At 39.9% G+C, this 13,407-nt stretch overlaps 1 protein-coding gene across 3 annotated transcripts in view; it reads left to right on the top strand.

Moving 5' to 3' along the window:
• The window catches only part of sh2b3 (SH2B adaptor protein 3), a 51,823-nt gene that overhangs the window by 7,776 nt on the left and 30,640 nt on the right, over positions 1-13,407 (top strand). Inside the window, exons 1-2 of one of the 3 annotated variants that reach the window (XM_061729410.1) lie at positions 6,045-6,116; positions 10,154-11,359. In XM_061729410.1, coding sequence (XP_061585394.1) covers positions 10,184-11,359 — 1,176 coding nt within the window. In that variant the 5' untranslated portion in view covers positions 6,045-6,116; positions 10,154-10,183. Of the gene's footprint in view, positions 1-6,044; positions 6,117-10,153; positions 11,360-13,407 lie in introns of those variants that run through there. The other 2 variants (XM_061729409.1, XM_061729408.1) reach the window with 2 other exon arrangements.

Genomic DNA, 13,407 nt, shown 5'->3' with positions numbered 1-13,407 from the left:
GTCAGAACACTGTACCACTTACTGAGGGTTTATATTATCACATAGTGTAGCTACAGCATCCCCCCTCTTTTTTTCAGGCTGAATCAGCTGATACTTTCCTCAGGCTACGGGAATTTAATGCCAAAGTTATCTCATGTTTCAGCACCACTTCCTCCTTTACAATATGTTCTTTAATTTTGTTAGCTGTGTGGGTCTCGCTTTCTACTCTTTGTTATCAAAGCTCTTTCATGTCTCACTTCACACAAACAGGAGCACTGAGCATCAGCCAATCCCGACCCTGCAAGTCTAGGTCTTTTTCATGTTGGACCCCTCTTTTATCTATCTGATCAATCACACAAAGGTTTAAAACCAACACATAATTATGCATGTGTCATGTCAGGTTGTTCCACTTTTGCTTAGTGCGCAGTAGCATGTTGCACTCAAGTATAAAACATGAAGTGAAAGGGATGGGTAAAGGTCAGTCGTGTCACTTCATGTTAACTGGCCTATTGGCCACTAGTGGGGCAGGGCTGTTGTGGCTGCTGTTATTTAGTATTTCATCCTCTAATATTTGGATGTCTAACTTCTGTGATGGACTGGAAACCACAACAGTGGTGTACTCCATGTGATGACAGCTGGGGTAAACTTTAATCTTACATCACCAGTATCTACATTTTATATATTTAAGCTACCCCTCCCTGATTGCTCCAGGGCATCTTGCGCACATCTTAGCAGGTGTGCAACATCTGGTCCAAACCTTTGACAGTATTAGGCTAACCATCTGCAAAAATGGAAGAATGCAAACAAACAAAATTTTACTTTGCAAAGAAGATTTTGAGAATGTTGAAAGATATTCCCAATTTCTGTAAGCATTTCTGTTCTCAAGCAAATCCATTGCTAGATATTTAATCTCAAGAGTTCAGTTGTGTCAGTGTCCCAAACTGAGTTCTAGACTACAATGAGATAAATCTGTTCATATGACAGATCTTACCAGAGTTTTCTTATGACTATATGAACACAAGAAACAGAAGAAGTTTTCACAAGCAATACTATTCATAGTATTCAGGACTATTGCATTTTCCACAACAGCTCTGTACCCCAGAGACGGCATGTATGCTGGTGTACTTTGAAGGAGTGTGTGTTTAGGGTGTCTTTGCTCATAAGCTGTGGTCGGTGCTTGCCAGGGCAGGGCAGGGCTTCCTGTTGCTGTGATTGCTTCCCAGGCAGAGCCGAGCGCAGATCCTTTGGTCTCTGTTCCTCTCATGCTCTGCCACCTGGACCTTCATGCACAAACCCGGCCCCATCTCCTCTTCTCTCGCCTCCTCTCCTGCCTGTTATTCTTACCTCCTGCCTACCCTCTCATTATCTCGCATTCTCTCTGTAGTCATGATTCTTTTTTCTCTGTCTCCTCCTCTTCCTATTCTTGTTTAATACCCCTCACTCCTTCCTGACTGTTTCTTTCCCTTAACAACTCCCAGGTCGACACAATCACTGACTCTTCTTGCTCTGTAGCTTTATCGTGCGCATGTTGTTGCAATTTTTTCATTCATTTTTGTTTCCCCACTCCAGTTTTTATGGAAAAGCTGGAGTGTTTGATGTTTCAGTGAGCCTTAATGCCATGCAGATTAATTGCGTCACATGCGATAGAATATATTTGGCTGATCTCTACAACAAGGCTATAGCTATAAAAAGGCTAGACGGATGTGGTTTGTTGTAAATTGCATTTTACCTAACGAGTAATCTCAATTAGCAGCATGTCCTATTTTGGCAGTAATGAACCACCAAACAGTGGATGGAGGTGTGTGTGATTACAGTGAGATGAAACGCTCATGCCTCTTTTTATGTGATGAATTAAGTGAAATAAGTGTGAACCCTGCTTTATGGGATATAGGGAGACTTGAAGTCTGCTGGCACTATGCCAGTTTTTGTAGCAAAAAAGTCCAAATTTGGTTGGAGTGCAGAGAGAATGTTATAGGAGAAAGACCCTAGTATATAAATACATTTGTTTATGTCAAGTTAAATTCAATAATACTTTTATTAATCCCTAAAGGGAAGTATTATATTTCTGGTTATTTAATATTCTATATTTAATAGTCTATATTAATTTATACCACTGTTAATGCACATTTGTAAATCAAAGACCTTTACAAATCTATAAGTTGATTAAGTTTAATGAAAGAGAAAATATAGTTCAACTTAAAATCGCATCAGGGCTGCTGAAATTTTTCATTCTCTTAAATAATATTTTTACACCCTCAAATCATAAAACACAGAAAGCCATCTCATGGCAGTCTCACGCTTTTTATATCGTAAGGTCAAATCCTTACCTTGAACCATACATGTGCCCATGTCACAGATTGTATATTAATGTAAAAGAGAGAGAGCGGCAGGAGGTTCAATTAAAGTGCAATTAAACTCCTTATTGTACCGTTCATTATTTGAGAAAGATTTGTACCTTTTTAGGTACTGTATAGCATGATTCCATTATGAAACGCGGTCTTATTTTGTTACAGAAGAGGACTAATTTCAGTATCTATCCAAGCCAACTGTGTACAAAGAAAACAGAAGTAAACTTGCAACCAGAATGTTTATAGAAAGGTAATGTTTCAAAAGGCTAAGTGAGGACAAAACTAAAAACTTCTTACAAAGTGGGGGCTTGGGTATGGAGCACCCAGGTTGTAAAAATGGCCTCCCACTTTTAGTCTATTGGTTAAAAGCAGAGAATAATTTCCCCTTGGGACAATTAAAGGTAAATTAAGTCAAATTAAATATGTAGGATTATTTTGGCAGACTAATCTGTACATTTCTATAAAAAAAATTTTTTTTTAATGAATCAACTTGTCAGCAATGATTTTTGTAATGCTCTCCGTGTTTCTCACCATAAATGCAAAATTCAGCGTTTTATCACACCTCACACATGCAACTAACCATTCGCACTCAGATCGTGGAAGATATGAAAATGGCTGACATATCCGGGCACCGCTAGCCTTCAGCGGCATCACTAGCATCACATGGGTAATTGCAAAGCAGCACGACATCTGCTATTTGACTGGACTTATTTCCCCCTTCTTCCTTTGATACATTGTTCTCCTTTATTAGTGAGCTACATTAAAACTACGCTGCCCCCTGCATTTCCTGTAGTGTATTACAATAACAAATGCACATTCTCCTCTGAGCAACAAACACCTGTTTTTCAGAAACATCTCTGTGGTTTTATATAAAGCATCACTGTACTACATCACTACAAAGCAAGACAAATAATTCCACATGGGCACATTTTCTTAATTAGTTGTGTTGTTTATGTCAACAAATCGCTGTAGTGCAGCCCAAGTTTGCAAATATATTTGGTTGTCCTTGAATATAATTATGTTGTTTGGGAAAGCTTGGTTGATGCCTGCAACAACATGTCCCAAAAAAGTAAATGAATAATGGAGTATGTCTCAGACAGTAGTGGTGCGTGGGTGTTCAAGTCGGAATAAAGCAAATCAGACATTTGGATGAAAATGTTATATGTAATAGACAATAGTTTTTTTTAAAAAAAAGATGGAAGAGTATTATGCTGAGTTATGGGGTTAGTGAAATAGTTTTTGTTAAGGACTTTTGTAGCACATCTTAAATATTTTTTTGTAATTGGCAGAATATGCAAAAGGTGTAAGGTAATGAAAATAGTTTGCAGTTGAGATTTAACTTCTAAACAGTTTGGGTAAGTTATAACAAGTTTAGGTCCATGTGACCTGTTAGTTGGACTTATTTAAGGTGATTTTAGTCGGTGTCCTCAGTGGATGTGCCCCCAAAATCTGAAAGTAGAAGATACTTGTTAAACATTTATTTTTGGCCTTCTTAAGCTACCAAAGTTAGAATGCATGATTACAATTGTTGAAGTTGTTGCTTCACTTAAACTTAAAATATAGGCCTCTTCCTTTTATAACATTTTTTTTCTAAATGTTTTAGCAAGTAAAAAAAAAAATCCATAGAAAAGATTATTAGAAAGTTGTCTTGCTTTTTCTTTCCTTTTTTGTTTTTCTGTCTGCCAAACCAAATTCTGGTAGCAGATAGAGTTGTTGTTAATTCTGAAGAGTGTTTTCTGGCACACACACGTAACACGTTGTTTTAAAGAACTACTATGCAACATTTTTATATTTTTATCCATGTAAAGATGTATATACATTTTCAGATTGCGCAGTCTGTGTCTGTGTACCTGCCTTACAATTACTGCTTAGGACCTCTTTGTTTGGTGGGGATTGCAGTGGCGGGGGCGGACATAAATGCATGTTCAGGCCTGCTCGTGTATATTAGCACCTTCAAGTCTTTCGGAAAGAGAGCAGATTACTACTTTTTCCTCCACACATTTTCATCAGTTCAAAAACTCTGACAGAGGTGGTCTATCAATTGTCGATTTAGACAATTTTTTTGTAATCTAGGTATAGGAAATAAGCTATTTGTTGGGAAAGTTTCACTTTTCGGTTCTGTGGTCGAACAACAAATCGTTTAATTTCTTTGTGTTTGTTGATGACTTGGCTTTTACTGCATTAATGGAATCATTGACATTTACTAGAGGTGGACATTCTCCCTGGGCTCACAAATCCCTTTGACTATGATTCATTTGTTAACGTTTGAATGCACGGCCATTAAAAATGTATCTTGATTGAACTTGTGTAATCTAGAGTGATCCATTCGATTCAACACCACCCACTCTTCGACAGGTTGAACCTCTTTAGAAGCTTGTTTACAGTTTTGCACTTCCTTGCGAATACAAATTTTAACACAACTCTTGGGGCACATTTTGTTATGTGCAAAAGAGCATGCAGTACCTTGCATAATAGCTAAAATGCGCACACAAGGTAAACCATACTCGCATTACAACAAACCAAACTGGTGAAAATACTTAACTTACAATTTTTAGTGTTCAATGAGAGTCCTGGCTTGAACAGGTTTGACTCGGTAGGTGAGTCCATAGTGCCCTGACTTTAAATGTGGCAGTCTCGTAGTTTTTTGATGGTGACGTACAATTGTACTAGTGTGTTTAAGGACATTGTGGTTAATAGAACCTTTGGAGAATTTAAAGTGCACGTGTTAAAGGATAAACACTGAGCAGAGATTGTTACAAATCAACCACTTTGGTTGGTTGCTAAACAGATATTTAAACTGAGCAGCTGGGATAAATGCAGTTTGCATATGTTGGGACCTTTAGATTAGAAGGGACCTATTGTACTTTAAAGAAAATTGCAGACATCATCCCTTACTTGGCCCAGTCCCCTGCTCTTACGTGAATGTCTATGATGATAATAAAGGCAGCTTCAGGATTACCATTGTGTGTGCTCAGAGAGGTGCCTTGAAGTTCAGGCAGTACAGTAAAGCTGTTGTTTAAGCTCCCAGGTAGGTGGTTGAGAAGAACGCCTGCCTCTATTTCTGTAGCAAACCAGGACCCTGTGGTTACCAGACAAAGGAATAGTTCATAGTCACAATGCAAAACAACTGTCTCACAGTCTCACCCTTTTGCTAATTTTTAAACATGATGACTTGTTGTAATCAAACAGGTACAGATATTTTTTAGGGTTGTTAATTTTGATAACATTCATAATGGATTTGTTTTAATCAAGAATAAATCAGAAGAAAGTTTTATGAAAGAATAACCACTTTCATGAATGTGTGCGTGCGTGTGTGTGCGTGCGTGTGTGCGCGCAACAATACAAAAATATTTTGGAACAGTGGACACCAGAGAGCACATAGTGGTGTGTGAGAGCTGATACCGGTCTCTCAAGATATAAATAGGACCTCCCTGCAGTTGGGCTTCCACCAGCAGCTTTGATAAATATCTGCATGTTCTATAAGCCCCAGTCTTTGTAGATTTTAATCTACTGGTTTTGCACTAAAACTTTGTTCTTTTTTCTCTTTTAAATCTTTTTTACTTAGTGGTAGTGTCTTTAGTGAGCAGCATTTGCATTTAACAAGCAAGGCTGGTTGCAAGGAAATTGCATTTGGCTCTGCTCCTGCTGCAGCCGGATTACTGCTGGCATACTGCTACTCTCTCATTTTGGTGTCTGGGCATTCAGAGTGAATGACATACCTCAGCATCATACATTCATTACCCTAATGTCTCCTGAGGTTGACTCCAACTGGTGTCGCACATCAACTCGGTGAGCTGATGTGTGTCAACGGTATTCAAGTGTATTTTACACATCCCATTTCCTTCCTGCTCGATGAAAACAAAATTTAGGTCATTCACAGTATGAAAAAAAAAGAGAGAGAAAGGAATTCCACCTCTGGTTGCAACAAAGTCATGAGAAAGGGATAAAGGTGTACTCCTCATGTTACTTGCTTTTCAACAACTTGTTATTAGAAATCGCAGGCCCAAGCATAAAATTCCTTCTTCGGATTAATTCTTCTTAACAAACACAGGTTTGTTAAGACAACGGTGGTTGAGTTTGAGCCGCAGCATCAGCAGTTTCATCGTCATGTGAATAGTAGCAGTTTCTTCCCTCTTGTCTAAAGAACTGCAGCTAATGTGAACATTCGCAACTTGTCCAAAAGTTGCTCAGTGCAGCAGTTTCTCTGGCTGCTTGTGGTGCCAGATTTCCAGTGAAAGAGACGAAGAAAGTATTCAGTGTGCTAGAGCGAGTGTGTCACAGTAAAGAATGTGAGTATTGTAGATTGTGAGAAAGAAGGAAATGATGACTCCGAGTAAGGTGAAGGAGAAACAAATGTACGAGTGTTGGCTTTTTTTTGTGTGCAGGATTGATCTCCATTTTCAGCTTGGGGTGAAGGTTTTTTTTTATTTGTCTTTCTAGTCACGCAATTATATACTAACATTGTGCCAAGCTGAGGTTGGAGGTCCTGGATGAGAGGATAGAAAAAGAGACAAAACTTTTCTGGTCTTGTTTTCCCTGTGCCCCTCTTTCATGGTGAAAGTAAAGGAAGAATAAATCCGCACACATTTGGGGATCCTCATACCAGAGGACGGAGAAGATGAAAAGAAAAGGAAAACCCTGGGAACAGAGACGACCAAGCCCCCAGAGGGATGCAGCGAGAGGAAGTGTGTGTGTGTCTGTATCTATATATATGTGCGTGTGTGTGTACGTACATGCTCTGTAGTTAGTCAGTGCTGAGTCATGGCTGGGCTGGCCAGGAAGATAGAAACAGGCTTCTGGGGGGGGCCAGCTGGAGGGGCACAAGGGGGCATGCACTAAGCGCGCTCTGAAACGTACCGGAAGAGAATTGGTTGTTGTGACAGGACACATCCAGGAACTGTAGTGACGCAATATTTCACGATGCCAAGTTTTCACAGCCTTGTTGACGTACGTCTCCCCTGGTATGTTTGACAACACTCAAGAAAAATGTGTGGGCTTATTACGAGACATGATCCCAAGTTTTTACAACTTTTTCATCTCTGAACGTCGTTGCTCAGAGCATGGAGAGCAATGTTAGCCACCAGATAACGAGACATGTTTCTGCTCTTTTTGCCTGACCACAACGACCCTCCTGTCTGTTGCAGTTTTTTTGTGATCTGTTGGAGCACAGTCTTGGACTCCCCCTCCCCACTATTCCACACGCACGCACACAATACTTCCTGTATTTAGAATAGACTCTTCTCTGCTGCACTGGAAGTAGATGGTATGTACTCTAGGCAAATACGTATAGGATAAGTCCTTCTTAATACCTGAGTTTAGCCGTGAATGTATTCTGATGTTCAGCAGCTCATTATTGGAGGCGCTAGTAAAAATAAAAACCTTTAGTTATAATGCATTTCTCTCATTTATATACGCTCTTTAGACATCAATGTTTCACTTCTAATAAGTCTCACATTATCAGATAATTCTACCTATGGTCATTGTTTGAATGACAAAAATCTGTATGTACTATTTAATCATCCCATATTACCAGTGCAGTTGACTGAATTCTACAGTTTGTATTCATATGATGTTAAATTAAAAAGAGAGGGGAAAAAAAACCTTCAGAAAAAAGCTTGACAATTTAAGATTTCAGTTTGCTGAATCTCAGTTTCTTTTTAAAAGTCAGTCAACTTTGAGTAATGACAAATTCGTTTTTTTCTAGTATCCAAGGTAGGGGGCTTATCCAAGTCAGATTCTGTTTATTTATTGTTTCAAAAGTTAGGTTTTTGTTATTACCTTAATACGTTTTTTTGTTTGTTTTGTTGCGTTTTTTTTAATTTTTTTATTTCACTTGGTTGATGCTACACCTGCACAAGTAACTAGAAACCATAATACGAACCAGACATTTGTATAAAGATTGTGTCATTATTAAACAAAGTATCTGATCTGTGGGTCATGTGCTGCATATTTCTTAAAAATGTGTGTGAGACAGTCACGCCAAGTGTTGCAACATCTGATATAATTTCTAGCATGAATGTTCAGCCTTTTATCTTTGGCAATTACAGTCAGAACTTTTGACCAAGGCCTTTTCAGCCTTTAACTTATCTTTTGCTTAAATACGACAGAGCTTTTGCCATAACATTGATGCAATAATATGACATATTTTGGCTCTCGTCTTTTCAGTATCAAAAATCTAAATGGTCACTGTCAAAACGGATGTATGGTGACTGATGCATTTCTTATTTCTGGATGCTCAGAATTTGCTGGAAGTTTGGTAACATGGTGCAAATTGCATTTTGCATTTTGCCTAATGGACATTTAACTCGTTCCTCTCCTTCAAGCTCCTGGTGATAACAGATAGTTTGGGCAAATACATTTGTGATGTTCCTGAGGTAGTTGACTTAAATATCTCTTTCTGTGTAGCACTCAAACACGTTTCTTGACTAAAATGGGACTGTGTGTATCTCCTGTTGAAATCTTGCTGCTCCATACTGATTACGAACTCGGTGAGCAAACTCAAGGATCCTACATATATCTACCGTTTACGGTCTGAGAGACCAACATTTTCTCAACCTTGTTTCTGGCTAATGTTAACATTTAACTTTCATCCTGGAGCTTCCTCAACAACATTGAAATGTCACCGGTACAGAAGCCTGGAGGGATCCATGGCAAGCCAGCTATTGTCATTTATTTGGTCATGAAATTCAGTTGATCACAGAGTTTTATTCAGCCTTACTAATCATCCTACACTTTATACGGTGCATCAGCAGTAAGGAAGTGAAACAAAGTGCAGGAAAGAGAATAGTAAGTGGAGCTGCTGTAGTAGGCCAGACTGCCATACCACAATCTCAGAGTATGCAAGGAGAGTCGCACGCAAAAGCTTCCAAAATATATGATCAATCCAAATGTCAAGTGGTTAGACACTAAATCTTTCTCAGTGCCCCTTTTCTTTTTTTTAATCCGATATGCCAAGTAGTACTTGGTCTACTTTCAAATATACGTTCTACTTGAAAAAACAGATAAAAAAAGATGAAGAAAACCAACAACCTAATGTTTTGAAGCCCACTGGGTGTATAAATGGTCTAAATTTGTTTGGCGATTATTTCTGCCTTAAGCCTTCATTGACATCTGGAGAGGAAAGAAAAGCAAATACGGTTACTTGTAAATACAGGAACACAGATGGCCATTCATGCACTGTGATTGAGAATTTTTTTTACCATACTTCCTCAATCGGGATGTCATTCACTGCCTAACTGAATAATTACTGTTGTCAGTTATTTGGAATAATCCATAGTATCAGTACAGTGCAATACTGAATTGATTCAATAACCTTTTTTTGACTCCATGCCACACTAATTTTCTGTCTTTAGTCGTCTCATCTGGAAGACAGGATTTCATTATACGTGTGTAGTGTTTTTGCTTGATTCAGTTGACAGGTTTTCCACAAACTGGTGACTGTTTGGTTCTTAGAGTGATCTGTAAGCATCCTTATCTATGAGGATACTCTAGGAAATGTTGATTTGCCAAAGATGGCCCAGTAAATCAATTTGGTCCATTAAAAAATGAGCACTGATTAAATCTGACTTATTGCCTGTGCTCTCCTAATGTTTCCAACTTTCAAGTACAGAGAAAAGAAGCTGACTGTTTTGCCAGTTTTATTTTTAGTGCTCCAGTTCTTGCACAAGGCTCCACATTATATTGACCTAGTTGCATCCTTCCTTCTGTCTTTTTATCAACTGTCTGTCCCTGCACCCTAGTCTTGGAATTGACCCTTGTCTTCTTTCCAGTAACCCATGTCTTTTCCTCTTTCTTTCTTTTTCTTTTCAACTTTATTTGTCCTGCAGCAGTGATTCTCAGCCAGCCTGGTTACTGCAATGAATGGTAACACTATCCATCCAGCCAACACCGCTTCAGCAGGAGGAGGTCAGAGTGTAGCAGTGCCCCCAAGAGGCTGGAGGGAGTTCTGTGAGCTGCATGCCATTGCCGCAGCCCGGCAGCTGGCCGGACATTATCGGAATTTTGCTAGAGAGCATCCACAACACGACGCGCTCCCACCGGAAGCTTTTTCTAAACAGTTCTCCGACCTCTTCCGACAGCACTTCTGCTGCGAAGTTGACAAAGACGGCGCTCCAGTCCACCCGAACACACAGTGCTCTTCCGCTTCCGTTAACACCTCTTCCACATCGTCACTACCCTCGGCTCTCCAATCACATGCTGTCATTAATCAACTGCGGATCGCGTCGTTGTCTGGGACGCAGGACTATCGGGAGGCGGGCAGGCCAAATGGAGGAGCGGGTCTGTTATCTTTGGCACCAAAGGTGGAGTCGGTGGTGGTAAACCGGGAACAAGAGCAGCCATTGAGATGTGCTTCAGGGAACTCTTTTTCAGGATCGCGAAGTTTTGGCAGTGCGTCACCACTGATTCGTAGCCATAGCAACGAAGAGATCTCTGGCGCTGATCGTCATCAGCTAACGGAGCAGTACTCCTCTGACTCCTTGGCGTCAAGTCCTGGACATGTTGACGTCACACATTTCTCCGTCAACCAAATACAGCAGACGGTAAAACGGCTGTTCAGGAGATGGCCCCAAACCAGCCCTCGCACATCCCAGGACCTGACTCTCATCACCCCCAACCCTACCACCACCACCTCCACCACCACCACCACCACCAATAATCCCCCAAATAATGGTGACAGAGTGGCTGGAATTTCCTCCACCAATGAGGATGGGTCATCCTCAACCACTTCCTCACACTCCTCTTGTCAAAACTCTGAAGCCATACCCAATTTACAACGGCGAGGCGTGGTCTCTAACCTCCTTAATAGTTTCCGTTGGCTACGCAGCAGGAGCTTTAGGCCAAGGAGGTCAGACGTGAGCGGCTGCTGTAAAGAGGACCAACTCAAGTACTTGCTGGTGGATGACACTATCTCAGACTTTCAGCCCCACTGGCAACGCTGCCGCCTGCTGGTCAGGAAGATCAGAGACGCTCAAAGTGGAGGGGGAAGAGGAGGAAGCGAGAGGTACCAGTTGGAGCTCTACGATCCTCCCAAGGTAGAAACACATGCTCATGTGCACATTTACATTTGTACAATAGACTCTTCATAATATTTTAATTTTACATTTATTACAATTTAACTATCAGTGGCTAACTTTTATTTTTGGGTTATACTTACAACTCCAAATGCATCTAAATAAGCTTAGTGATTCTGGCTTGAGAAACGAGGTTTGTGCGTCTTCATACCAGTTTCAGTGGACACTATAATGTTAAACTGATGATTTTTGTCCCTTCAGACAGCTTTTCCCATCAATATTTACAGTAGTGTATAACTTTGTCTATGTGCTTTTTAGAGGTAAAAGATGATGGATGAACAGGTTTGAATTGTATATGAGTTTAATTGAATTCTGCATGTTTCTTAGGATTTCCACAGTCAGTGCATACAAAATCTATTACTCTCTCCAAGAGTGTGTAATTCAGTGAGCCGTTTAGATTTGCACGATGCTGTAACATTGCCCAGATCTGAGAAGGATCATCCATCTTTATCTCCAGCAAACTTAACATCTTGCTGCATTTGCTGTACGAAGTGGGTGGGGCAAAGCTGGCTTACTTCGCCTCTAAAACCTGCTGCTATGGACAGTGCTTCAAAAACATGGTTGAAAAAGGAGCTTTTGCATTTTATCTCTGTTTTTACCAAAGGGTGTGATGGTAAAACGTCACAATATGTTTCCTTTAAGCTGTGTCACTGGTGGAGGAAGGTGTAACACCACCCTGCTTGGGTTTTGTCATCGATATCTGACAGTTTTCACTGTTGGTGCTCATCAGATGTTGCCTGCTGTGACAGCACTTTGCTTCGTAGGATTTTATATGTGCAATTCACAAAATGCTTTTTATAAACTTCTCAGAAATGTGCACAACACTAAGCCATTTTACATCTGGAAGGTTCCTCATCTTGTGTTTCATATCTGTACAAGATAAGTCTGCAGATCTGTTTGTGTCAATAAGCCAGGAACCCGCAGAAAACCTTTCAAGGGTTTGCTTGGCAAACGTACATTAACAATGCGACATAGTCTAAATGAACACAAACACACAAGCACACACAAAAAGACTCAAATGTAATTTCCTGTTTCCAGCTGTTTTAGTCTCAGGGGTTTTCCCCCCTCCTTTTTAAAATCACCCCTTTTCTCTGCTGGTGTTTGTTTGTTTTCAAGAATTGTATTTTAGTGCATCTCACAAGCTCCTTTTGGTGCAGTTTGCCACATGAGAAAACAAAACAAAAGCTGTAATTACATTCAGCTTCACCTCAGAATACTGATTTGGTTTTCATGACACCTCTGACATTGCAGTTAAAAAAAAATACATATTTCTCCAGTGGTAGAATATGATATGGTCTAGTTAGTATAAAGTTAGTCTGGTGTATAAGATTTTTGTGATGAAAACTAATCGGAGCGTTTTGTATTGCATGCAAACTGGCAGTGTAACTGTTAAAACCTCCCACTCTATTTCCTGTTTGTTTTGGGTTTGCTTCAGCCAGTCACAACTTGTCTCCTTTTTACCTCATAATAATACATCCACTAAACTATTCTCAAATCTAATTCTACCACATTTAAAAATATATATATATTTTTGAACAACTTGCATTTTTTTATAATTAGGAATAGTAACATCAAATTTCCTTCTTCTGACTTTGCTTGTTGACATTTCATTACACCACAGCTCGTGCTAAAATGCATCCCTGCAAATAAGAGCTCAGGGCATTAAACCCTGCAGGATTTCCAGACAGGGCCAGCTGCAAAACTGCACCCCCCACTCCCCCAAAAAAGAGAGGAAAAAAAACAAGTATCAGTGCAGCAAGTTTGAATACTGTCTTGTGAGTTCAGTGTTCTCGTGGTTTAAGTGTTTAGTCAAGCTCAACAAAAGGTCAGTGAAAAAGCTGCTGCATGCTTGTGTGTGTCTTAGGGTGTGTGTTTTGAGTGTATTATATTTAGCAGCCCTCAACTCGTCGAGCAGCTGCAGCCTTATCTGCGTGTGAGGTAATTCACTTGATGATGGAGCTTGAGTTTTGTGTGTGTGTTTGTGTTTGTGGATGTATGTTTGTACAGAA

The sequence above is a fragment of the Cololabis saira genome, chromosome 9 (genome assembly GCF_033807715.1).
Source record: "Cololabis saira isolate AMF1-May2022 chromosome 9, fColSai1.1, whole genome shotgun sequence".
Classification (NCBI taxonomy): domain Eukaryota; kingdom Metazoa; phylum Chordata; class Actinopteri; order Beloniformes; family Belonidae; genus Cololabis; species Cololabis saira.
This window is presented reverse-complemented; position numbering and strand designations above follow the sequence as displayed.